Source organism: Pteropus vampyrus, unplaced genomic scaffold (assembly GCF_000151845.1).
Source record: "Pteropus vampyrus isolate Shadow unplaced genomic scaffold, Pvam_2.0 Scaffold523, whole genome shotgun sequence".
NCBI classification, from domain to species: domain Eukaryota; kingdom Metazoa; phylum Chordata; class Mammalia; order Chiroptera; family Pteropodidae; genus Pteropus; species Pteropus vampyrus.
Genome location: NW_011889304.1, coordinates 113,600 through 140,742, shown reverse-complemented (window position 1 = coordinate 140,742; position 27,143 = coordinate 113,600). Strand labels below are relative to the sequence as shown.

Here is a 27,143-nt window from a genome sequence, read left to right as displayed (position 1 = left end):
CCTGAAAGATAAATTCGTCATTTCCTAGCGCCGCTGGTGGTGCCTCGACATCTTTATTGATGAGGTCAATGAACGGGACACTTACGTCACCAGTACAGCAGCAGAAACTTCATTACCTAGAGGGCAATGCGCCTAAAGGTGGCGGGGTTGAGCCTATGAAAGCCCAGGACAGAGGTATTTCCGTGCGGGTCAGGGCGGGACTTCCGGCGTCGTCCACGTGGCGGTCATTTTGGCCAATCCCGGCAGTTCACTGAGTTAGAGGCTTCCCAGCCCAGGGCTGCGGTCTAGAAAGTGCCAAAGGAATCGTCTCCGCTGCACAGAGGCGGGTCCGAGTCTTGGAGGCGGCTTACCGCGGGTTGTCCCGCTACAGGCCGAGATTGGGGCTTCCGTGCCACGCAGACTCCGCTTCGTCCATAGAGTCCGATGGAGGCGGTCGCGCCGAGGATCCTGGCTGAGGTGAGTTTGTGTTCTCCCGTCCTCACCGTCCTCAGCCCCCCGAACTCTAAAGCCCCGTATGCGGGCGCTGCTCCCGTCCTGCAGCCCAGGCCTCGGCGCTCGTGGCCGACATCCGGTCTGACGGGATGTGGAAGAGGGTCACAGGCAGAAGGGCCGGCCGTGTGAAGACGTCGGGGGGCGACTCACTGGGAGCATTGGGGGAACCCTAGGCCCTTTTTAGTGTCCACAAGGAACGGGGACTGTGAGTGGAAGTTTGCCCGAGGAGTTTCACTTTCGTTCTCAGGACGCTGGGAGCCATGGAGGGTTGCGAACAAAAAAGGAACCTGAGTTAGCGTTCCAAAAGTTTTCAAAAGCTGCTCAGAGGAAGAAAAGACTCGAAGAGGGACGATAATAGGGAGAGGAAGGTGATGTCCTGTAAAAGGTTACGTAACTGGCGAGAGCCTGCAGTGAATACTGAGGCCCAGAGGTAATGCAGTTATCTCAGGGTCACCTGGCTTCCGGGCTGGGCAAGAGTATTTAGCGGCCTGAGCCCATGGATCTTGGCGGTGCATATAGATTCCTGTAACTGCAGAATCGCTTAGGGGTCCTGGTTTGTGGTGCTTATTTCAGAGCCTCACTGATCCTCACCCCACCCTCACGGTCTCTGGGATAGTGGTGTCCTGGGACTGTTCAGCCACTCCTCCAGCCCTTGGACCTGAGGGACTTAGAACAGACACCAAGCTCAGGGGCCTAAGTCCAGGTCTAGGGTTGTATGGAGTGGTTCCTGTTTTTGGCAACCAGTAGAATGAGATATGGAAGATCCTCCTAGGCATGGGTACCAGAAGGTGCAGAAGCTTGGAGGGGAGGCTGAACTGGTTCTGGGACCTGCAGGAATCCTTTCTTCTGAATGGGAACTAGGAGCAGTGGGACAGGAGGCAGATCTAGAACAGCTTCGAGAAGTGGATGTCGATTGAGGTGATGGGAGCAGTGGGAGATCTGGAGCAATGGAGACAAGTAAGCCGACTCAGGTCTCAGAATCCCTGTGGCTGCAGCATGGGAACAGTATGAGTGTGGAGGTGGTAGAAGGACCAAGGAGGAGGCTACTGCGATAGTCTGAATGAGTATGATGGTAACTGGACCAGGATTGTGACCGTGGAGGTGGGAGAAACAGTCAGATTCTGGATCAGTGTTTTAGGTATGGCTGCCTGGATTTTCTAATTTTGAGGTTGAGAGAGTTAGGAGTAAAGGATGACTCGAAGGTTTGCTATTAGCAGCTGGAAGATGGACAAAGTCCATAGGAAGAGTAATTTTCATTTGGGATATCAGGAGTTTTATTTTTGACATGTTAAAGTATGAGATGTTTCAGAGAACAGTTCATGGGTGTCTAGAACTCTGAGGAGGAGTGCAGGATGGAGACTTTCCAGAAGGTAGTGAAGAGTATGTGACCAGGGAAGAGCTGTCGTTATTTTAATTTAGGGAATGCTGGTCAGAATGATAATGGTAATGGTAAACTAGGAGGAAGAGGGCAGGCCCCAGAACTGAGTTTCCTGTTTGGGCCCCTTGTGGGAAATGGGTGTCACAACACAGGTTAGAGAGAAGTGGTTGTGTAGAGAGTGGAGGAGAGAATATGGTTTGACAAATGGCCAAGGCCTTCAAGGATGAGTGGACACGAGGCAGATGTGGAGGCATAGAAGTAATTCGCACAAGATGAAACTGGAGCTTGTTCTTATTCACAGGATTTCGTTGTGACCTTTGGTGTGGCCTGGGTTGTTCCGCTAGGCTGGTGGATTAGCTTAGGGGCATAAGTGGTCATCTTGAAGACTCACTGAGCATGGGGTAGAGGGGCACCGTAGCTGGGCCTTAAATGAGGGTTAGGTGGAGAGAGTAAGGCTGTGACTGGTAAAGGGGCATCAAATGCAGTACAGTGAAGGGCTGTGGGTATCTAAAATCTGATATTGGTCTCAGTAGGTGAGGTTGAAGCAAGGAACAGTCAGGGAGGGAGGCTTTCATAGCAGGACTCAAGGCCACCACTGTTAGTGGGGAGTATCAGAGTCTAGGGTAGTACTTGATCCTGTTTGAATTTGCCAGGCATCTTCTGGATCACATATGCTGAGTAATGAATGGATAGACCAAAGAGATGACTATGGTGTAGGGCAGGAGCAGACTAGAGCTGTGGGAGTGCATTGTGAGAGGGAGAGGTTTGGGATAGTGAGTGATGTTTGGGAGAGGGAGTGTGAAATCATGCCCCCGTGCCCTGATATTGACCTAAGAGTGAGGGGTGAGCCCATGTTTGGTGGTATCTGGAAAAAACGATACCGGGAACTCCAGGGGAATTGCCTGAAAAGGGATTGTTGTGGTCCCGCATGCCAGGTCCAGAGCTTAGATGCCATTTATCTGCCCACCTGCCTGTTATGGAGAGCTGACATAGTGATCAATAGAACCACGATGAGACAGTGGACATCAGTGCCACCCAGGCTTAGAAATCTCCACTGGCTTGGGGAAGGGAGGAGGATGAGCAGGGGATAGATTAAGGAGGTGGTGAAATTAGACTTTTAGGAAAGAGGCTGATCATGGAATGAACTGTCTCCATCATGGCAGGGCTGTGTTACCTTTGAAATTGTGCTTCTGGGAACGTAGCTGTGTGAGAGAAGTGTGGTTCAAAGAATTATGCGCATGTGAAGAGGGTAATGTAAACTGATGGCATCAGGGCCCTGGAGTTGGGGTCGTAAGGGTGAAGGGTGATGCTATGTTTTTTATGTTTTTTGTGTCTTGGAGGGACAGTCTGGGGGACCTCAGTATTGTCTGGCAAGACCAGTATCAGATCAATTAACTTTCCTTTCTGGCCAATTTTTCTCCCCAACCTATGTTTGATACCCACAAACAGAAGCTGATCATGGAATGAATTGTCCCCATTATAACAGGGTATGAACTTTGAGGACGTGGCCATTGACTTCTCTCAGGAGGAGTGGGGGCTCCTTGATGAGGCTCAGAGACTCCTATACTACGATGTGATGCTGGAGAACTTTGCACTTGTGGCATCTGTGGGTAAGACCCTCACATCTCTCCTAGTGTCCTGAGGTGATATCCTGCCTTCACTTTTTTCTCCACAGGTAGCTCTCTTTCTCATGGGCTCTGCTAATTTCCTCCACTTTCTTGTCATATGTGCTGGGGGTACCAGTGCTGAGCTTTGTGGAGCACTCTGAACAATGGACTCCCCAAGCGTCTCTAACACTTGTTGCCTCAAAAAGTTCAGTGAAGTGTCTGGGAGTCAAGAGTCCTTCAGACAGTTTAATGGATCCCACCTTGCTTGCCCTCTCCCTGGCAAGGTGGCTATGTCCAGATCCATAACGTCCAGTTCTGTCCCCTTCCTCTAGGTAACAGGTCTTCATGACTGCTGTGCCAAGTCATGGTCATTACTTATATGACCCATGGGCTGTTCTTGTAAGATCCTCCTTCAATTGTTTTCAGTTTCTTCCCTGAATACTATTGTATACTGATTTTTTTCTGGGCCAGTGCTGGCTGCTCACCTAGTTTGTCTTTCATTAAGATTCCCATCATTCAGGTACCGAGTAATTGTACAATTGAGGGTACAGGGAGAACCCTGGTTGTTTTGCAGAGTGGACATAGCAAGATGGTCTCAGAGGAGGCCTGACCCTGGTGAGTGGCAACTGGAGGAGAGCATGACATAAGGGCTGTGTTCAAATTATAACAGGAAACTGCTGCGTGTCCAATAATGTTTTTGTGCAAATACCACTGACCACACCTCATTTCTACCTGTTCTTCCCCATACTTGACACTCGGCTGACTTGTCATTTAATCTGTGACTTCCTGGCTCCTTTCACCTTTGTGATCTTCATGCATCACCTGTTCTTCTGCACTGCTTCCTCTACAGTAGTCTCTAACATTGATCTGTGCATATGTTTTGAGGTGTGCACATATCTTTAAATTGTTCTTGAACACCGGATACTTCAGTTCATATTGAATTTTACTGGGAAAAGACACGACTAACCTTCCGCACAACTTGCCCACGCCACCAGCAGACAACATTCCTCTGAAGCCTGTTGGTAGAAGAATGGATTGGAGATCCTTCCTCTCTTCCATGTGGTGCATGCCATCTTTGTCCTTTCTCTGGTGAGGTCTCCCCTAATCTGTGATCTTCCAAGGCCTAGTGCTGTACAGAGCCCCTTCATCAACCTGCTTTAGGCCCCTTGTTTTCAGAACAGTCCCATGGACACAACATATTGTGTCTGACACACCTTTGTAATGGGACTTCTCCCTCTCACTGAAGTAATCAGCCATTTCCTCAGCATTTTTCTGCTTTCAGGTTGTTGGCATAAGACAGAAGATGAGGAGGCCCCTTCTGAGCAGAGTGAATCGGTAGGAGAGGCACGAGTCAGGGCTTCTAAGACAGCTCCAACCATCCAGAAGACCCATCCCTGTGAGATGTGTGTCCCAATCTTGAAAGATATTTTGCACCAAGCTGAGCACCAAACAATATACTCTTTGCAGAAACCATACTTGGGTGGCAGATGTGTGAGATACTTCTGTTTCAGTGCAAACCTTCACCAGCACCAGAGGCATGCCAGTGTAGAGAAGTCCTGGAAAAGAGATATGGATGGGGCCTCATTTGCGACCAGCTGCAGCTTCTACATGTCAGGGGAGCCTTTCATCTGTAGGGAGGTTGGGGAGGACTTCCCAGCTACCTCAGGCTTTATCCAGCACCAGGCCACTCCTAACAGTGAGGAGCCACACAGTGGCAGCGAGAGTGGGCAGGCCTTTCACAGTGGAAAAACTCTTTACAAGTGGAGTGAATGTGAAAAAGCTGTTAGCCACAACCACAAATGTATTCACCGTCAGAGTGTCTGCTCTGGAGAAGGACTTTATGAGGGTAGCACATGTGGGAGAGCCTTCAGCTGCAACTGCAGATGTGTTCAATACCAGAAAACACATATTGGAAAAAGACCATATAAATGTGGTGAATGTGGGAAATTCTTTAGCCAAATTTATAGCCTTATTAAACACCAGAGAATTCACAGTGGTACCAAACCTTACAGATGCAGAGAATGTGGAAAATTATTTATCCATAACTTCAATCTTATAAAACATCGGAGAATTCACACTGAAGAAAAGATTTACAAATGCAATGAATGCGGAAAAATCTTTATACAGAAATCTGGACTCATTCACCACCGAAGACAGCACACTGGAGGAATGCATTATGAGTGTGGGGACTGTGGGAAATCCTTTAGCTATAAATCCAACCTCATTGAACACCAGAGAGTTCATACTAGAGAAAGGCCTTATGAGTGTGGGGAATGTAGGAAGTCCTTTAGACAAAGCTCCAGCCTTTTCCGACACCAGAGAGTTCACACTGGAGAAAAGCCTTATGAGTGCAGCGAATGTGGAAAAACCTTTAGACAAATCTTTAACCTTATTCGACATGAGAGAGTTCACACTGGAGAAATGCCTCATGAGTGTAGTGATTGTGGGAAATCCTTTAGCTGCAAATCTGAACTCATTCAGCACCAGAGAATTCACAGTGGAGAAAGGCCTTATGAATGCAACGAATGTGGGAAGTCTTTTAGACAGTTCTCTAACCTCATTCGACACCGGAGTGTTCACACTGGAGAAAGGCCGTACGAGTGCAGTGTTTGTGGGAAATGCTTTAGCCGCAAATTTATCCTCATTCAACATCAGAGAGTTCACACTGGAGAAAGACCTTATGAGTGCGGTGAATGTGGAAAGTCCTTTACACGCAAATCTGACCTCATTCAACACCAGAGAATTCATACTGGCACAAGACCTTATGAGTGCAGTGAATGTGGGAAGTCCTTTAGACAGCGCTCTGGACTTATTCAACACCGTCGAGTTCATTCTGGAGAAAAGCCTTATGAGTGTGGTGAATGCAGGAAATCCTTTAGCCAAAGTGCTAGCCTCATTCAACACCAGAGAGTTCATACAGGAGAGAAGCCTTATGAGTGTAGTGAATGTGGGAAGTCCTTTAGCCAAAGCTCTAGCCTCATTCAACACCAGAGAGGTCACACTGGTGAAAGGCCTTATGAGTGCAATGAATGTGGGAAACCCTTTACCCACAAATCTGATCTCATTCAACACCGGAGAGTTCATACTGGAGAGAGACCTTATGTGTGTAGTGAATGTGGAAAACCTTTTAGCCGCAAATCTAATCTCCTTAGACACCAGAGAGTTCACACTGGAGAAAAGCCTTAAATGTGCTGAGAATGTTTTCTTTTCTCATTCAGTATAACAACACTGGAGGAGACACTCTAAAAGACACATACACCAAAATAAAAACCTCGTGCCACAATACACACTGCGAGAGACCCCACAAAAGTCAAAAACACATGAGAGGTTAAAAAAAACCACACCACACTCTAAAACCCCCCCCGCGATAACAACAGATATATCACACCCAGTTTCTGTGGCTGAAGCCATTTCACCTCTCGCACCTGACTTACCTTGCACAATGCATTAGTCACAATCTCAAATGCTCTGGGAAGCTGACCTTTGTTCTCCCTTTTGCTTGAGGAAATTATGAATACCCTGAGCCCTTGGCAGAATCCTCATTCCTTTCTCTCTGACTTTAGGGAATGGACCTGCCCCAGTTTTGGTCCAGACGACCCATCCTCAGCTAAAAAGGACTACCTCCTTTAGGGACATTGTTCTCACGTTATACTTGTGATGAATTTTTTCCAGGTTCTAATTCACCAACCTGGAAACTTCTCTGGCTTATGATATTTTTGTAAAGGTCTTTGTTTTTATACCTTTAATTTTGGCAGTTCTAGTCACTGCACAGGGTGATTTGAAAGCAGAATTGTGATCTGTCAGCACATAGAGGTGAACAGATTTTTGTGAGGATCCCAACCTTTCTGTGCTTCGAAATGGACAGGATAGTGGGAGAAAATCACTCATTGTCCAATATTGATTTATTTTGCATTGCCGTCCAAGGCCTTGAAAGAAAGACTGCACAGCTTTGTGGTCCTAATTTTCAGGCTTGTGCCATGATTATTTTGGGAGGTCAGAGATCACCTTAAAGAGGAGAACTTTGTTGTGCTATGAACACTGAATTTTATTCCTTGTTCATAGTACGTGTTACATAATTCTCAGCAACATTGAGGGGACCTCCTCCCCAAGCCCTGCAAAAGAGCCATGTGCCATGATGTACAAAATTTCATAGGTTAGTGTTATTTGTTTTAAGACTATAAGAGTCAGGCAGAACTATAATTGGGACAGAAACACTGGATTGATAGGGGGTGCAAGAGACTGCAGTAAATTAGATGGGATGTGCCTCTTCTGAAAGTTTATCCACAAGTGTTTCTGCGACTGGCTGGTGTGCTCAGTGTGTACGGAAATTCTCAGGACCTCCATAGCTACATCCTATAGCTGAGGTCATTGGCATGGAAAATAATCTAAAGGTTTCGTGGATTCCCATAGCCTCCGAGGTGTTCACCTCAAGGCCATTGCTCTAGAGGCAAGAAAACAAGACTGGAAGGATGATTCTGTATCCAGTGATGTGTCTTTTGTGAACCGGTCAGCATTCCTATTGATTCAGATGGCAACAGTCATTTTTTGCCAGTATTTGCTGCCACTGAGGCAAGGCTGCCCCTCCCAGGGCACAGAGAGAGAGAGAGATGATATATAGGGTTGCCACCTAATTTTCTAAGAAAAAGGGGTCATCTAGGTATTTATTTGGAAACACTTTTTAAAGCTTTATTCAGGTATATGTATAATTGACATGCAACAGAGTGTACTTATCTAACGTATACAATTGGTAAGTTTTGACATAGGGATAAAGCTATGAAAGCATCACACTCATGAAAATCAACTTATCTTGTCATCTATATAGTTCCTTCGTACCCTTTTATAATCTCCCTGCCTCTCCCAGCACTCCAGGCATCATTTATTTACCTTCCTTTACAAGAGCTGGGTTCCTATAATTTTAAGTAGGCATCATAAAGTCTGTACTCTTTTTAAAAATATTGGTTTCCTTCATGCTGCACAATTATTTTGAGATTCAAGAATAATGCTCACATGAATGGTTCATTTTTTTTTTTTTTTTTAAATCCTGGATAGTATTCAGTTCTGTGAATAACCAGTTTGTAATCCATTCATCTATTAATGGTTTGGGTTATTTCCAGGTTTGGGGTATTGCAAATAAAGCTGCTATGAATATTTGCATTTAGTTCTTTATATGGATATGTTTTATTTCTTAGACTATTATAGGGTAGGTGAATGTTTTCCAGTTTAAGAAATGCTAAACTATGGGCTGTTCCTTTTTGCCTTTCTACCAACAGTATGTGATAATTCCAGTTCCTCTACAACCCTGACAACACTTGGTATGGTTAATCTTTTTCAATGTTAGACCTAACATTGAAAATAAGTATGTAGTGGTAACTCACTTTGGTTTTAATTCTATTTCCTTAAGAATTCATGATGTTGAGCTTTTTTCCCCATGCATTAATTTACCCTCTCTTTATTTTCTTTGGTAAAATGCTCAAACTCTTTTGCCTATTTTCTTTTTACAAGTTTATTATTTTAATCAGTAGGAAGACAGTGCAACAATAAAGATGAATGTTGATTTTTCACTCATTCTTCAGCAAATGACTTCATTGCCATATGAAACAGTTGTTTTTGAATGAGGGAAGGAAATTTTCTTTCTTCAAATTTTTGTCTTAAGTACAATTTAAAGCCTACTTCCACCATACACTTATAAGTTTAATCTGCATTGTTAACATATTCTCTACCACTTTCTTTAAGCCTAAACATTCACTCATACATTAAATTGAAACTAGGTTTATAATCTTTGTCAATTTTCCTGGTGTAAATATTCCCATTGTGCTCAATTTCAAACTGCCAAGAAAACGATGTCACTGAACATGGATTCTAGTAGCATACCATTATATTTTATTTGCAGTATATTGATATAGAGCCAACAAATAACCTCAAGAACATCAATTTAAAAAACAAAACAAAACAGTATAATGATTGAGAAGTGTCAAGTTTTAAACATTTTTGAAAAACAGTTTGATGTAAGTGTAATTGATTTAAAATGCACATTTTGATGTTTCCCATACATGCTTGCATCCCAGAAACCAAATATCCTGCCTTTTTTAATGCATCCTTCTCAGCATATAAAATCACTGATACAAAGACATATTCTGTTTATAATGGCTATTTTCAAATGTATCCATAAACGGAAAAGACTGTTAGGAAGCTCCATGAATCCTATCCCAGTTTTCCATTATTTATCGTCACAGTGGTTCCTGTATCCCCATGCACGTTAGTGGTTTTTGTTTTTTGTTTTTTGTTTGTTTTTTTAACTTATAATCCCACCTAAGTCAATGCATAACACTTTCATAATACATTTCTAAAATGTAAGGACTCATAATTCTGGTAATTTGAATACACAAGAATTTTTTTAAGATATGCTATGTCTGTACTGATTTTATTATTTAAGGCAGATTGCAATTAGGGTACAAAGTAGATTTGTATGACTTTTCTTAGGTGTGTCTTTTAAGTTTATTCACATATGTGCTATTTACCTCTTTTTGATATTCACTGAAAAATTAAGGTGTTAATGATTTGTATGGTCAGTTCAATATTTCTTGTGTAATTTTAAATTCCGAGTTACTCCTGAATAATCCCAATATGTATAAACTATACTTCCTAATATTTAACATAATTAGACTTCTCTAACTTCTATTTGTCAGATAAATAAAACATTAACCTTTTAAAGTTACACCTTTAGCAATTCACAAAATCCAATTACTGTATTTTAAAAATTATAAACCTTAAAAGAGGAAGCCAAAATCCCAGATTAAAAACTTTAATCTGCCTTTCTCAATGTCTACGCGTATCAAATCATCACAACATACATATTATAAATATTTTACAAGTTTGTCAATTATACTTCAAAGCTTAAAAAAAAAGATTTAAATTATACACACATAGTCGTGATCTGAACCAACATTTAGAAATAGAACAATGGAAGAGAATCTTATTCATCCCATGGAACAAAAATACATAATATAGTTATTACTTTACTTGCCCCTAAAGAGAATACACTTCATAGTTGTAAAAGATTAGTTGTTGAGAGTTGTTTTGGGGGAATGATCAGTAATACCTTATCAGTGGTCAGATATTGATAAGAACCCATCGCACATTGCTCTTCTTAGTTCCAAATCTATTAACTAATTCAACCTTTTTGGCTTCATTGTGAAGGATAGCCATTGTTTTTTTTTAAATTCTTTTCAAGACCAAAAGGTGGTCCTTACCAAGCTGGTGATAGGGACTTAGTGAAGTAGGTGTATCCCTTGTGGTATTTTGCCATGTCTACATATAGTAGGGCAGTCTAGTATTGGGGGTGAAATCCATAGCCATAGGGATCTTCCAGTCAAAAGGTATAATGTGTCATTGTATCAATAATAAGCAGAAAAACTCACTTCCTAATCATTTCACTACATTTCATTAATTTCTACGTTCTTGAGGTTATTTGTGGCTACTGAATCAGTATGGTGGAAACAATGTATTGATGGGCTACCAACAACTCTTTCCAACTTCACGTTTAGTGATGTCATATTGGCCCTTTTAAATTGACCACAGTGAGAGCATATATGCAGGGAAATCGGCCAAAACTGCAAAACATGGCTTGATTTATTGTATTGTTGCATATCTAAACTTAAGAAAAAGGGCCCCCATCGTCATCTACCAGCCCCCAATAACTTTACTACTATAACCTGAAGATTACCCCTAAGTGTGACCACAATTTACTCATCTGAGTCCATACAGTAGCCACCACATTTTAGATGCCTCCATCTTGAACCCTCCCTAGATTTCCAGACCTATGTGTCCAACTGCCCACCTCATACCTCCACTCAGTGATCTCAGAAACTCAGACTCTTAACATGGCCAAAACAAAGCTCCTTATCCCACCCTATCCCCCAGTGAATATTACTGCTACTATGTTCTTCCCCATCTTAGATAATGGAGCTTCCGTCACTACAGCTACTAAGACTGACCACCCTGGGGCCATCCCTGAATCCTGTTTCACTCTCTCTCCCTCCACATTAGAAAATCTAGTTGCCCCTTTTTAAAACATGCATCCAGGATCCAACCACTTTTTCTGAACTACTATCCTGGTCTATTCAATCCTGGTTCTCATCTGGACTTTGGCAGTAGTCTGCAGCCTGATCATCCTTGCTTCTCTTTCAATCCCACAGTCTGTTCTCAACTCTGCGGCCTGATGGAGTCTGGTGAGACCTTGTTAAAATCACTCCTCTGATTCAAACATCTCCCCATTACCTACAGAATAGACCCCCAATTTCTCAGTCATTCCAGTCCTCACTCCTTTCTCCTTGCTCTTTGTTTCCACCTAAAAGAAAGGAGACCTGTGGTTTCTTGAGTACTCCCAACTCAGGTATACCTCTGAGCATCTGCACATCGTGGTTCCAGTTCCTGGAAGAACCCTCCATACTTGTTTACATTGGTTGCCAGAAATGGGAATACCTGTATATAAAGCTTGACATGGACTTAACACCCTTGGCTTGGAATTTCTCCCGGATCTCCAGACCCAAGACTGAGAGAATGACAAGAGCCCAGGACACCACAATCCAGAGAATATTTAGGTGGGAGTCAGAGCAAGTGAGGGGCTGACCTGTGTAGGTTCTGAAGTGCTTTCGCAGCTAAGGAAACCTGAATGAAGAGGCTAGCATTACAGGAATGAGTCCATGTGGGGTTCAAGGGGCTCATGCCTCCATGTACCTTTCCTTGGCCACTGATTGTCTAACTAACTCCTGTGCCTCAATGCTCAGTGTCCTTTCTTACCAGCTGTATCACTTAAAGATTCAAGATATTAAATGGATAAAAGTATTGCTCAATAAATTGGACAGAATAATTGACTATACAGGCAAGAGAGATGTTTTCTTTGGGAACCACAGACAGACCTGTTATACTAAAATTATTCAGATCTTGCTAAAACTATGAGGCAAGCTTTATTAGGGACCATTGCCACAGGTGTAAGGACAATGGAGTTTTCAGTAAAGAAGAGAGTAGATTCAACTCCAGAATTTCTTTTTTTTTAAGTTGGAATTTATAGCCAAGGAGCAAGGTGGAGATTACTAAACTAACTTAAAGAGACTTTGAGAAAGCAGGCCAGAGTGATCAGATATCACCTGTGTACTGGTGAGGGATGAGGAAATTTGATCAGACAACATTGGTGGTCAGGTAGATATTGAGGATGGGAAATTCTTGCCAAACTAACTTAGCGGGATTATTACTCTTGAGGACAGAGGCCCCGAGGACCGGGCTTAGTTTAGAGGAGCCAGACTGAAATTCAGGCAAGAAGAAACTCTGTCACATCCGTCTTCGTACTCCAACAGCATTCCTCTATCTTTCTTGGCATGACAGTCTAGAGTATTTTCTCTCTTGCCCCTGACCAAACATACATAGACTGACACACTGATGTTATGATGTGGAGTGCATGCATTTGCATTAAAATAAGATGTTTATTAGCTTCTACTAACGGGACATACTTTGAGTCTTAATGACTCCATGGAATGATATGTTGATTTGGAATTGTAGCCTTTGGGAGCATCAAATACATGTTTGATCCTGGAAGTACGCTGAGCTTCATCGTGTCTGAAATAAAGTCTCCAAAACTTGGGTTATCAGTTGCAGAGAGCGCTTCGCAGAAATATGAGTACGATCTCTTTTAAGAGGGGAATATACCATTTACCAGCGCCCCTTGGCCTGAGCCGCGCCTTTTAAGCCAGAAGGCTTTCCTTAACGGTAGTCTGTGGCGCTGAGGGGACTACATTGCCCAGAATGCACAGTTGAGCGGCAGCACCACTATCCAATGAGAGATTGGAAAAGAGTAGGTTCCGCGTGTGGCCCCTCCCGAGGGCCGGGACTTCTGGCTTCCTTCTCATGGCGGCCATGTTGGCTACTCTGGGTTTTGTTCACCCGCTGCCACCTCAGGGTCGCTGGATAGAGACTGAATTGACGAGACCAGAGAAGACGCGAGAGGAGTCGTGGTCCCCGCCTCACAGGCGCGGGTGTGAGGCTCTGCGACACAGCCCAGATAACCTCCGCCAGTCTGCTCCTAGAGTCCGATGGCGGCAGCCTCGCCGAAAGGCCCGGCTGAGGTGAGTGCGTGTCCCCGGGGCTTCACCGCCCTCAGTCTCCGAACCCTAAACGTGCGTGCGGGCGCCGCTCACGTCCTGCAGCCCAGGTCCCGGCGTCCGGGCCGGTAAGGCGTGGCGGGTGACATCTAGGGTGACGAAATGTGGGAGAGGGTCACAGGCGGAGGGGCACCTGGTCAGAGGTGATACAATGCACAAAGGCCCAGAGGTTAAACAGCCAGCGCCAGTCCTGGCCGGACAGGGGTGCCGGGAGGCCTGAGCCCCCTGAACCCTTCAGTGGTGTCGTTCTTCCAAGACTTGACTCTTTGCATATTCATATGGCTGCAGAAGTGCTGCTGGAACCACCGGGAAGGGGAGGGCGTCCCAGCCCCTCACCCACACGTTTTCTGGTATGTGGTATATTCGGGTCCTTAAGCGGCATTTCCCCCGGGTTGGGGTCTGGAGACCCTGGAGAAACCCCAAGCCCAGGGTCTGAAGTCCATGGCAAGGGTTAGATGAAGGTTTTCCCATTTTTGTCAGTCGATGTAAACAGGTGTGTAAGGTTAGTCCAGGGACAGGTAGCAGGGTGTGCACATGCATGAAGTAAAACTGAGCCGAAAGTGTTCAGGAAGCTACAGGTCTCGCCTTTTCTTGTGGTAACAAAGGGCAGCCGGGCAAGAGTCAGGGTTGGAATGACGGCCTGGGAAACTGCATGTCTGTTCTGGCGCTAATGAAAGATTTGGGTCAGAGGAGGGACGTGATACTACCGAGGTTCTAACTGGCTCTATCTGGCAGTAGTATGATTATAGATGGTGAGATTGAGGGATGAGGGAGGAAGATGAGGGTGGAGGCTACCGCCATAATTCAGTGGAGGGTTAATTGATCGGAGTGGTGGCCTAGGAGATGTGATTGGATTCTGGGTGTGTTGTTTAAATGGCAGCTCTTATTTTTCAGTGTGATCAGTGAGGGAGTGAAGCAGAAGACTTAGGGATATTCTTGGGTTTTTCTTCTTTGCAGCTGAGAGAATAGAAGCTCCATCAACTGAGATGAGGCAGGCGGTAGTAGGAGTAATATTCATGGGAGGTGTCTGGACCTTCTGAGATTCTTTGCAGAGCTCTAAGTGGAAGCATTAAGCGAGCAGCTAACTGCACAGGTCTGGAAATCTGGAAAAGGGTTAAGGATGGAGACGTGGAAAATGTCAACGCTACTGTGTGGGCCAGGGTGAATGAGTTGTCAGTCATGTTTAGGAGGAGCATCTTTCTGGTTATGGTGGTAAAGCTGTTAGGGTGCCAGGAAGCGGGGTGGGCTTAGGGGCTCTCTTGCTTGGATACCTGGGTGATGGTTTTGGACTTCAAACAGAGGTGAGGGAGGTCAATGGCCACGGAGGACGAGTGTCTCAGGTGCAAAATAGTGTGGTGGGTGGCCGGGGTTTCCAGTGGAAGAGTAGACATGAGATGGGTGCAGAAGCTTAGGAGTGATTGAGGCAACATGATACTCATGATATTCACTACTCTGAGAACTCCACCAGGATTTTGTGAGGACTTTGTTGGGGACTAGGGTGTGTCATTCAGCCTGGAGAATCAGGTTATCTGTGACCTGCAGCTGTGGTCACCTGTGTGAGTCACTCAGCCTAGGGTGGGCCACCAGTGAACCATATCTTTAAAGGAGGATTAAATAGACAGAGAAAGGTTGTGACTGCTGAAGGGACACCAAGTGCAGCACAAGCTGACGAGGACATTGGGTATCTGAGATCCACATATGGTTCTGTGTTATTAAGTCTGAAGCCAGGAATGGAGCCAGGCATGGAGGCCTTTGTAGAAGGATTTGGGGCTGCCACTGGAAACACTGGTAGGTCTAAGGTAAAATTGGATGCTGTTGCCCAGTTGTATTAAGGCCCAACATTAAAGTCCAGGATTATGTACTGCCTTTACATGTGATGAAAGCTGGAGGGACTCAAATGGCCTGAGTGCAAGTTCTCCTCCCCACTTTTCTTCCACTGATAAGGTCTCCTGGTCAAACAACCTTCTCATCAATGGGACCAGATACAGTTTCTGCTTCCCTCTATATGGATTTGTTTCCTACCAACCCAGAGTTATTCAGACAAGCCAATCATATTATTTCACGGGAACCAGGAGGTACCCTACCCTCTTGATCCTATAAAGCTTGCATCCTACAGCTACTGGTTGTTCACTCTTTTTGAGAGTGCAGCCTCCACATTGCCCTTGTAGGTGTCCTCCTCCCAGGTTGTGAATCTGTGATTGATAAACTGCTGTTCATCTCCTCTGGAAAAGGTCAGGTGTCATGTGTTTGGCCATCCCTATAACACTAAGATGGGAATCCCACCCTTACTAATGGGGTAAAGAGGAGGTGATTAAAATACAAGTAACATGTGGGAAGGCCAGGGAGATTCCTTTAGTAGTGACCCTAGGCACATGGCTATGGGATCTACAGAATTATGTGTTCTTGGAGAGAGGGAGTATGCCTGATGACTCCAGGGCCCTGGTATCGAGACTTACATGACTTTGACCACACCACACCAGTGGACTAGCCTGGCACGAGTAGGTGGAGCCTTCTATACCAGGTCCACAACTCAGATATCTGCTTGTCCACTTTCTCTTCTTGCTGATGGCTGAACCCTGTGATCATTGAACTTTATGAGGAGACAGTGGTGCCAATGGCACCAGGGCCTGGTTTGCCCTTTGAGTTGGGGAGATTGGGAGGAGGATGGGCATAGGGTAGATGTGGCGGGAGAGATTATGGGTTCTCGGGAGAGGAGCTTTTTGTGGTTTCATCTGTCCCCATAATGCCAGGGCAGGGTGACCTTTGAGGACGTGACTGTTTACTTCTCCTCGGAGGAATGGGATCTCCTTGATGAGGCTCAGAGACGTCTGTACCAGGATGTGATGCTGGAGAACTTGGCACTTATAACCTCCTTGGGTAAGGTCTTCCAACTCACCCCTGTGCTGTGAACTAGTCTCTGCCCTTCCCTTGTTTCCCAGGAGCAGGTCTGTCCTCACAGCAGGACCCTGGGCTCCGCTTCCTTCCCCAGTTCCCTGGTTAGGTCCCATGGTTGGTTGGGCTGAGGTGTGTGCACTGCCCTCTCCTTCCTTGAGCAGCCCCAACCCCTGCCGTCATGAAGATTTGCAGAGAAAGAATCAGGGTCTGGAGTCTTCCAGTGAACCTGAAGGACACCACCTTACTTGCCTTCTCCTTGACCAGGTGACTTTGTCCACATCCAAGGCACCTGTGTGCCCAGGTTCTGCTTCCTTCTAGCTGACATTTCCTCATGCTTGTCTGTGCCAGAAATTGCTATCACTGATATGGTTACTTCTTAAATAGACTGCAGGCTGTTCTTACAGGACCCTTTTCCAAAGTTCTCTGTGTAAATATTTTGTTTTCTTTCCTGTGGGCTCTCATGTGCTGAGTTGTTCTGGGATAGTGCTGGCTGCTCATCTGTCCTGCCTTTCCCTTAGTACTTGTGTCATCAAGGTGCTATGCATCTGCTCATTGAGGGAGTCATGTTGAGTTGGAAAGCAGTGATTTACAGGATATACGTGAATCTGGCCACAGCAAGACGGGCTCTGAAGGAGCCTGGCCCTGAAGAGTGGCACCTGAACGAGGGCACGATGTCAGTCCTGCGTTCAAATCATACCAGAAACCTATTCTGTTTGAGTAATATTTTGATGCCAGTCGCCACACTTCATTTCTGTGTTTCCTTTCCCTTTCTTGACAGTTTGCCAAATTATCAACTCTACCACTTGTAACTTCTACTCTGACTTCCAGCCTGGGGTTAACCTCACATCTGAACTCTGTGTCTTACCTGTTTGCTCAGTGCTCCATCTGCAGTGCTTTCCATGTCTCACCTGTTTTGCCATCACTACATCTGCAGTGCTTTCTGCATCAGCCCCAGTGTATTGTTTTTGAGGTGTGCACATAGTCTGCAATAGTCCTTGAACATCAGCTGCCTGTCACAGTTGTATCTTCTTGGGTCTTGACACACCCTTCTACACTGAACTCGTGTCACCAACAGACAAGTTCCTTCAGAAAGTTGTTAGTGGAGAAATGAATCATGGACCTTGTCTTTCCTCTCTGTGTCACACTGTACAGTGGTGTCTTTTACCTCATGAGGCCTTTCCCATTTTGTGCTCTTGATAGCCCAGTACTGCTGTGCAGCCCCATCCTCCACCTGAAACAACTCCTTGGTCCCGCACACAATCACATGGACTGATGATCCTTGGATTCATTAGACACACACTTGCGCGGTAGCTGCCTCCTCTCACCAAAGGCAGCATGATTTCACCAGCATTTCTTGCTTTCAGGTAGTTGGCATGGGGCCCAGGATGAGGAGGCACTTTCTGAGCAGAGCATTTCTGTACAAGGAGTGTCACAGGTCAGGACTTCCAAGGCTGGCGTGTGTCCCCAGAAGGCCTATCCCTATGAGATGTATAGTGTGGACTTGAGAGACATTTTGCACTTGACTGAGCACCAGGGAACACGTCATGGGCAGAAACTGTACAAGATTGGAGCATATGAAAAACAGTTGTATTTCAGTGCAGAACATCAGCATCAGAAGCAGCACATTGGAGAGAAACTCTTCGGAAGCAACATGGGCAAAGCCTCATTCATGAAGGACTGCAAATTCTGTGTGTCAGGGATGCCCTTATCCTGTGGGGAGGGCGTGAGGGACTTCCTGGCCAGCTCAGGAGTTCTCCAGCATCAGGCCACACACACCAGGGAGAAGTCAATCAGGAAAACTGAGTGTGGGGCAGCCTTTCGCAGTGGGGAAACTCATCACAGCTCTGGAGAAGGCACAAAAGACTTCAGTTATGAACGCATACTTGTTCAGCACCAGAGAGCCCTCACTAGAGAAAAATGCTACATGTGCAGTGAATGTGGAAAATCTTACAGCAAAAGCTACAGCCTTAATGACCATTGGAGAGTTCACACTGGGGAAAAGCCCTATGAGTGTGGAGAATGTGGGAAGTCCTTTAGGCAAAGCTCTAGCCTCATTCAACACCGGAGAGTTCACACAGGAGCAAGGCCTCACGAATGTGACGAATGTGGAAAATTATTTAGCAACAAGTCCAACCTCATTAAGCATCGCAGAATTCACACTGGAGAAAGGCCATATGAGTGTAGTGAATGTGGGAAATCCTTTAGTGAAAGCTCTGCGCTCCTTCAACACCGAAGTGTTCACACTGGAGAAAGGCCTTACGAGTGCAGTGAATGTGGGAAGTTCTTTACCTACCACTCCAGTCTCATAAAACACCAGAGAGTTCACTCTGGGTCAAGGCCCTATGCATGCACTGAATGTGGAAAGTCCTTTACTCAAAACTCCAGCCTCATTGAACACCGTAGAGTTCACAGTGGAGAAAGACCTTATAAGTGCAGTGAATGTGCGAAATCTTTTAGTCAAAGCTCTGCACTTCTTCAACATCGGAGAGTTCACACTGGAGAAAGGCCTTATGAATGCAGCGAATGTGGGAAATTCTTTACTTACAGCTCCAGTCTCTTAAAACACCAGAGAGTTCACACTGGATCAAGGCCCTATGAGTGTAGTGAATGTGGGAAATCTTTTACTCAGAACTCCAGCCTCATCAAACACCAGCGAGTTCACACTGGAGAAAGGCCTTATGAATGCAGCGAATGTGGGAAATCTTTTAGCCACAGCTCTAGCCTCATTAAACACCAGAGAGTTCACACTGGATGAAGGCCTTATGAGTGCAGCGTGGATGATTCTTTATCCATAGCTCCAACATCAGTGACCACTAGGGTGTTCAGAGTGGAGAAGGGCTTTATGAGTATTGGAGTGTGGGAAATTATTTACCTTCGACTCCAGGCTCTTAAAACATCATAACGTCACATTGGATGAAGGCCTTATGACAGGCTAATGTGGGAAATAGTTTACCAAGGTCTAGCCTCATTAAACTCAAGAGAATTCCAATAGAGATAGGCCTTATTAGTGCAGTGAATGTGAGAAGGCCTTTAGCTGAAGAAATTAACTTCACTGGCTAGCACAGAGCTGCCTTAACTGCGCAGCTGTGTTTCTTTGTTCAGTGCAACAATACTGGAGGAGATCCCTTACAAAGATGCCTTTTGCCCTTATTGCATCTCATACATCTGAACATCCACATAAATTTCAGGTATGTGGGAACTGCATCGTACTTTTTAACGTGCCCAGGGCCATTGCCAGATTTATGTCACTGCCAGTTCTATAGCAGCCATTTCAACTCGACCTCCTGATTGGTGACCTCAGTGGGCAACATTTACTCATCCCATAACGTTCAGGGACGTAAACTTCAGTGTTCTCCCATTTGTGGGACGATCCATGAGTAGCTTCTTTGATGAGTTAGGGCATGGACCTTACCCAGTTTGGTCTAGAAGATTCTGTTAGACATTTGAAAAGATGGAATATATTTTTAAGGGATATTGTTGGTCCCACATGAGTCCTGTGATGGCATTTTTCAGTTTCCAAGTCACTAGCCCAGGGACTGTGCCTCCTGTTGCCCCTGTTTGTACAACAATAAAGGTTTTATGGTTTAAGCCACCATTAATCTTGGGGGTTCTATTCACTGTATGGGGTGACTTGAAATTAACTGGGTTTGCTAGCATGAAGGAGTGAACAGGTTTGGTTGGGATCCCAAACTTTATGTACCTCAGAGGATACAGCGATGGCACAATATACCTCTTCGGTTTTGGCCTAGTTTGCATTGCATTGCCTTTAAGGAAAGATTGCAGAGCAGCTTTGTAGTCCTAATTTGTAGCTTGGATGCCATGGTACTTTGTAGATTCAGAGTTCAACCTGAGGAGGGGGTTGTTGTGACAACCTTCAGTGCTTCTGAGAGCAACATGAACTTGTGGAGACATTGCATCATGCTCAGCACTGGTGAGGGACCGCCTGCCCCCCAGGTCCTACAGTGGAGCCATGGGCCCTGATGTCCTGAAGTCTATAGGGTAACATTTGATAGCTTTAAGATTATAGGGACCAAAGGAATGATCATTGTTACAGAAACACTGGATTAATAGGAAGTAGTGAAGACTGACACAAACTGGTTGGCCTGCACCTCTTTTAAAGGGGCATCCACAGTATTCCAGTCACAATGGCTGTGAAGGATGAGCAGGTTCAGAAATTCTCAGGCCCTCCACAGCTGTATGTCTGTGGCTGAGGGCCCTGTTAGAAAATAAACTAAATGTTTTGTGGATTCCTGTGGCCCCTCTGGGCTGGCCATTGCTGTGCAGGAAAAGGACAGAAGGGGAAGCTCAGCCTAGCAATGTGGTCTTTGTGACCCAGCTTATATTCTTGTTGAAGAAATTGGAAACCACTTTCATTCTCACCTGTTTTTTCTGCCACTTGAGGTAGTGCCCCCCGCTCTCGTGAGGAGAGAGAATATGGCCATTATGGTTGCCAAACCGGATTTTCTAAAAAGTAGGAAATCCAGACTTTAATGTGAATCATATTTTTAAGTTTTAATGAGGTATAAATGACATGCAATAACCTGTCCATATTTAAACCATACAATTTTGTAAGTTTTGACATCCATATAAATCCATGAAACCATCAATCATAATAATAAATCCATCACCCCCATATTTACCTTGTGTCCTTTGATAATCTCTGACCTCTGGGCAGCCATTGATTTGCTTTTTGTTATAATAGATTAATTTGAATTTCTACCATTTTATATGATTGAAATTATAAACTGTTCAATCTTTTCCTTGGATTCCCTTATGTGACATTTTGAAAGTCATCAAAGGTGCTTATATGAGTAGTTCATTCTTTTTATGTCATTTGGAAGTATATTACATCAATCTACCACGATTCATCTGCTTATGGGTATTGTTTCCAATTTCAGCCATTGCAAATACAACTGCTACAGAAGAAATTGTACACAATTCTCCATACTGATGTTTCCTTTCTCTTTTCTTAAGACCTTGAAGTGCAGTCAATACCTGAATCAGAATGTAGGTAAATGTGTAACTTTAGGAAATACCAAATTAAAAGGATTATTCTTTTTGTGTTCCTACCAGCAGTGTATGTGAGTTCCAGTTTTCCCATAGACTTGCTAATAGTGAATATGGCTTTTACAATTTTGACCCTTTTAGTAAATATGTAGCAGTATCTCACTCTGGTTTTAGTTGCATTTCCTCAACATTTTGCGATGTTGAGCCTAGCTAGTATACAAAAAATATGGGAGAAGGGTAAGCGTGTTAAACAGTATAAAGAATCAACAAGCCAAATCTAGATTGTGGCAAATTCTAATGGACAGCAGTGTTAGCAACTTCATCAAGGGAATAAGAATTAAGTGATAATGGTACATATAGGTTAAAAGACTTTGCATTGATTGCAATCAATCTGCATTAAATAATGAATACAACTAACAAAATTCAGCACTCACAGCAACTTATCATAATTTTAAATATTTTTATGTTCCAAAGTTACTGTAGTTGCATAAGAACCTTTACATTTTAGAAACACATTCTGAAGGAGTTATGTGTGAAATGACATGTCTGGGATTATAAAGAAACCACTAAAGGCATAGGATACATGAAACAAGAATGGTATAAGATGACAAATAATGACAGAATAATGACTTCCTGATAGTCTTTTCCATGTTTAGATATATTTGAAAATAGCTCTTACAAAAGGTAGCATATATTCTGTTATGAGTAATTTTATAATGGTGAGAAGGAAAAATTTAAAAGGGCAGGAATAAACTTTTAGTTTTAATAGTATGTAAACATCAAAATGTATATTTTAAATATGAGCAGTTTAAGTCCATTATGCCTGAATTAAACTGTCTAAAAACCAATGTTCAAAATTTGTCAGTTCCTCATTTTTCCCCCATTTTAATAGATTTAATTTGTGTGTGTGTTGGGGGGTGGGGCATTTTCCATTTTATTTGAACTGATATACAAAAATCTTGCAAAAGATTTGAGGGCCCTTTGTAGCCTTAAAATAAAAACAACAAATATCAACTATAGAAAGCTGGAATTGGAAAAAGCCTTTCATGTCACAAGGCCCATTTTCCTTCTTTTGCAGGTAAGTAAATTAGGGCCTAGAAAGGGGAAATGACTTGCACAACTAGTTAGCAAGATCGGGAAGTAAAATCCAGGCTTTCTAACCCTCAGTCAAAAATTAAGAGGAAGGTAGAGATTTCCTATATTCACCCTGCTCCCACACAGGCTCACCTTCCAACATATCAGCATTCCCCTCACCCCACCCCAAGTGGTACATCTGTTAAAACTGATGAACCTGCATTGACACATCATGATAACTCAGTCCATTGTTCATATTAGGGTTCACTATTGGTGATGTACATTCTGAGTTTGAACAAATGTGTAATGATATGTATCTGCCTTTAGAGTATCACATAGAATTTCTTCACTGCTTTGAAATTCTTCTGTATTCTGTCCATCCCTCCCTTGTCCTTGCCTTACCTGGGAGAACCAGTGATATTTTTACTGTCTCCATAGTTTTACCTTTTCCAGAATGCTATATAGTTGGAATCATATAGTATGTAGCATCTTCAGACTGGCTGTTTTCACTTACTAACATGCACTTAAGGTTTCTCCCTTTTCTTTTATTTTTTTCAGATGAGGCAACCCTTGGTTGACCTCACAGATTGCAAGGACCTTGTCAGCTTACCACCTCTCATTTATTTATTTTTTATTTTTATTTTTTAGGTGGTCTCTCATCCAAGTACTAAACAGGCCCGACCTGCTTAGCTTCCAAGATCAGGTGGGATTGGGCTTGTTCAGGGTAGCATGGCCTTAGACTCTCCCTGTATTTTCGTGGCTTGATAGTGCCTTTCTTTTTAGAACTGAATAATATTCCATTGTCTGGATGTACCACTGTTAATCCATTCACCTACTAAAGAAGACATCTTGGTTGCTTCCAAGTTTTGGCAATTATGAATAAAGCTACTATAAACAATCATGTGCAGGTTTTTGTGTGAATGTAATTTTTCAACTTCCTTGGGTAAATACCAAGGAGCACAGTTGCTGGGTTGTATGATAAAGTATGTTTGGTTTTGTCAGAAGCTGCCAGTGTCTTCCACAGTGCCTGAACTATTCTCACCAGCAGTGAATGAGTTCCTGTTGCTCCACATCCTCACCAGCATTTGGTGTTTCCAGTGTTCCAGATTTGGAGCATTCTAATAGATGTGTCATGGTATCTCATTAAGGATTTTTGCATGAGAGATACTGGTTTGAAGTTTTCTTGTAATATCTTTTGGTTTGGGTATCAGGGTAATGCTGTTCTCTTAGAACGAATTAGGAATTATTCCCTCTGCTTCTATCTTTTGAAAGAGATTATAGAGAATTGGTATAATTTTTTCCTTAAATGTTTAGTAGAATATACCAGTGAGCCCATTTGAGTAGGGTGCATTCTTGTGTCAGAATGTTATTATTAATTCAATTTCTCCTTTTTTATTATTCTTGTTACTACTAATTTACAGTTTTTGTAGTTGTCCAACAGTTCTTGGGCATTCTTTGTTCTGCAGTCTTTTCTGTTTGATTGTTTTTAGTTTTGGAGGTTTCTGTTGAGATGGTCTAAAGTCAGATTCTTATCTTAGCTGTGTCCAGTCTACTAATAAGCTCATGAAAAGGATTCTTCATTTCCATTACAAAGTTTTTGATCTCTAGCATTTCTTTTTGGTTCTGTTTTAGAATTTCCACCTTGGTTTACATTGCCTCATCTGTTCTTGCATGTTATCTCCTTTATCTAGTAGAGCCCTTAGCATATTAATCATAATTACTTTAACTCCCTGTTCTCATAATCCCACATCCCGCCTTTATCTGAGTCTGGTTTTGATGCTTGCTTTCTCTTCTGACTTTTAAAACATTTTATTACGCTTCGTAATTTTTTATCGATGGTTAGGCATGATGTACTCAATAAAAGGAACTGCTGTAATTAGTACTTTCGTTCTGTGATGTTAAGGTGCGGGGAGAAGTATTTTGTGGTCCTATGATTAGGTCTTATATCTTTTTTTGCATTGTAGTTTCCTATTTAGCCCATGAGTTCTTTGGAAGTGTATTTTTAAAGCTTGTAAGCTTAGGAAGTTTTGTTAGTAGTTCAAAGTTTTATTTGCTTTTATAAAAAAACTATTGACATATAACATAGGTCTTAGTCTATTAGTGAGTTAGTACTTTTGGACTGGACTTCACACATGCCTTTTCAGTTACCCTCTGCCTCATGTGAGACAGGATGGCTAGAGTGGGCTGGAGTTGGGTATTTCCTTTCCCCGGGTCATTTAGGCTCTGCTTAGTTTCTTCTGGGGGCAGACTGTAATGAACAAATCCTTGGGCATATTTCAAAATAGTTCCTTTTCCTCTCTCCCTGCTAAAAGCACACTGGGATTTTTGCCCCATATTCACCGTGAGAACCAGGAGGGAGTCCAGGAGGGAAAACTCCACAAGAGTGAGGGGCTCTCCCCATGACCGAATTTCCCTGGAATTTTTATCTCAGATTTGTCCCCACTGAGCCTTCGGCACTTGTCCATTACAGTTCAGGTTTCCCAGCCCCGGTGCTGCTTCCTGTGGTGCTTTCATCTTGGAGGTTCGTACTTAGGTAAGTGGTGATTCTCTTTATTTGCCTCTCGAGATCTCCAACTTGGGGACAGTAGTTTGTCCTATGACTGTACTTTTAGGCATCTAACAAGTTTATTCTGTCAGTTTGTTCAGCTTTTTAGTTGTTAGGTTGGAGTGGTAACTTCCATCTCTTTATCTGCTGGACTGGAAACCAGAAGTACCCTCCTGCCCTTTTTATTTCATCCTTCTAACGAATGAAAGTACTGCTACAGTGACACTGTTAAGGTCTAAGTGTGTAACCCCAAAATTCACCTGTTGAAAATCTAACCCACAAAGGTGATGGTAATAGGAAAAGCCTTATGGAGTTGCTTCTGTCATTAGAATAGAGCCCTCATGAATGGGACCAGTGTATTACTAAAGACATTCCATTGAGAGCCCTAACACCTTCCATGCGAGGACATAAGAAGTCTGCAACTCTAAAAAGGACCCTTACTTGACCCCATAAAACACATCAGCACACTGTTGTAATTTATGCAAGACTAAGGTTTCATTTGTAATGTTTAAAATTTATAAGTTACATACATTGGGGTTATCAGCTAAGTTATTTTTATGAATTATTCTGTCTCCTTACTCAGTGTCTGGACATGAAGCATACTTCATTTTGTCTCAGCCCTTTCTTTCCTGAGCTCCAGTTTTCACAGCATCTTTTCTCTCTCTTTGGAATACATCATTGTGTCTGAAAATGTGTTTCCAAGTGCCTAAAAGAAATTACACATAATTCACAGTGTAAATGCTGTGAAAGGTGGACTTATACTTTTAAATGCTAAAATTCTCCCCACCTTTCCTTTAGAATTACAGCACCTATACCAACTGTCATTTATGATTTTTATTTGCCTTGGGAGGAAGGAAATACTCCAAATTGCTGAACCCTGATTTTTCACATTGCCAATGACTGTCTCCAACAGACCCAGGACCTCCCTTACTCTAACTCAAAAAGGTGGTGTTTTGTTAAGTTTTTAAAAATTGTAAAACTACATGTCTTGAGGAATTTATTATTTTAGACATCTATAAGCATACAGTTTGGTGGTATTAAGTACATCCACATTACCCTCGTCATGTTAACTCTTACTTTGATTTTTAAAAAGGCCCTGGATTCACAAGTTAGTTATAATTTACCCATTGAGAGCCTCCCTCATTCAGATGTGCCATCTATAGGGTTCAATCATGTTTGTCTATCTTCTTCTCTAGTGGTAAGGAGTTGGCACATGAAATCTCGAAGTGGCCAGATGATAACGCCATATATTCAAAATGACCTACGTACCAAGTTGGCCAGATGTGTCCAGAAATCATTTAAGTTCATATGCCCCTGATGAAATTGTGGCTCCAGAAACCCTGGCATCTGTCACCAACCTCTCCCATGTTCTTCTACCCTTTACTCTCCTCTTTTGGCCTGATATCTTGCCTAATTGTTCACAGAAATTATTGCCTAATTGTTCACAGAAATTAGATCCTATCCAGCAAAAGCCAAATCATCTTCTCATCTACTGAGAAGAGAAATGCACAGGCCCACACCCATATTATTCTTTACTTCCCCCATCGTGTCTGAAAATGTGTCCCTCAGAAAAACGTGTCCCTCCTGTCAAAAGCCAAACCCGAGGTAAAAGACTTAAATGTAAGGAAAACTATTTTGAGCTACAGACTCTTTAAAACAATACCCTCCAACAAACAGCAGGTACAAGGGCAAGCTGACCCAAGCCTTCTTTTTTTTTGAAGAGATTACCACCCCCCCCCACCCTCATGGAAGATGTATTCCCTATGCCAAAGGGAGAGTGATATCAAGGAGGGTAACTTGAGAATGAGAGAACTCTCCACAAACACACCGTGTTAAAAGTAATTTGGTTCTTCCTTTAGCATCTCCACATAGTTTAGTTACTTTTCCATAATCACCTCTCTTTGTTCAATCTAGTATCAAATCATTTAGGTTTTGACACCCATTTGAGTCTTTGTTTTCTTAGCAGGGCTCCCATGTCACATAAAACTTAG

At 43.4% G+C, this 27,143-nt stretch overlaps 2 protein-coding genes across 6 annotated transcripts; both read left to right on the top strand.

The window, feature by feature from the left end:
- Positions 1-236: 236 nt before the first annotated feature.
- Positions 237-22,381, top strand: LOC105307866 (zinc finger protein 551-like). The gene is given in 5 exon segments (XM_011383521.2): positions 237-456; positions 3,357-3,480; positions 4,760-6,676; positions 18,380-19,263; positions 19,266-22,381. Coding segments are annotated over 5 exon segments (2,985 nt in total). The 5' UTR covers positions 237-423; the 3' UTR covers positions 19,293-22,381.
- LOC105307867 (zinc finger protein 154-like) lies at positions 10,139-18,247 on the top strand. 5 transcript variants are annotated; one of them, XM_023525093.1, is made up of 4 exons: positions 10,139-13,595; positions 16,387-16,508; positions 16,688-16,790; positions 17,305-17,464. In XM_023525093.1, the coding sequence occupies exons 1-4, from the start codon at positions 13,378-13,380 to the stop codon at positions 17,333-17,335; spliced, it is 474 nt and encodes a 157-aa protein (XP_023380861.1). In that variant the 5' UTR covers positions 10,139-13,377; the 3' UTR covers positions 17,336-17,464. The 5 variants fall into 5 exon arrangements, with proteins under 5 accessions (XP_023380861.1, XP_023380859.1, XP_023380862.1 ...); XM_023525094.1 differs by lacking the exon at positions 17,305-17,464 and adding an exon at positions 17,891-18,024 and having other exon boundaries at positions 10,149-13,595; XM_023525095.1 differs by having other exon boundaries at positions 13,416-13,595; positions 16,382-16,508.
- Positions 22,382-27,143: the final 4,762 nt, after the last annotated feature.

What these genes read in the sequence shown, in the direction of transcription:
- LOC105307867 (XM_023525091.1), top strand. Translation starts at nt 13,378, where the DNA reads ATGGCGGCCATGTTGGCTACTCTGGGTTTTGTTCACCCGCTGCCACCT. An exon ending in CGCCGAAAGGCCCGGCTGAG is followed by an intron (nt 13,596 to 16,386) that starts GTGAGTGCGTGT and finishes ATGCCAGGGCAG; the next exon opens with GGTGACCTTTGAGGACGTGA. An exon ending in GGCACTTATAACCTCCTTGG is followed by an intron (nt 16,509 to 17,304) that starts GTAAGGTCTTCC and finishes CTTTCTTGACAG; the next exon opens with TTTGCCAAATTATCAACTCT.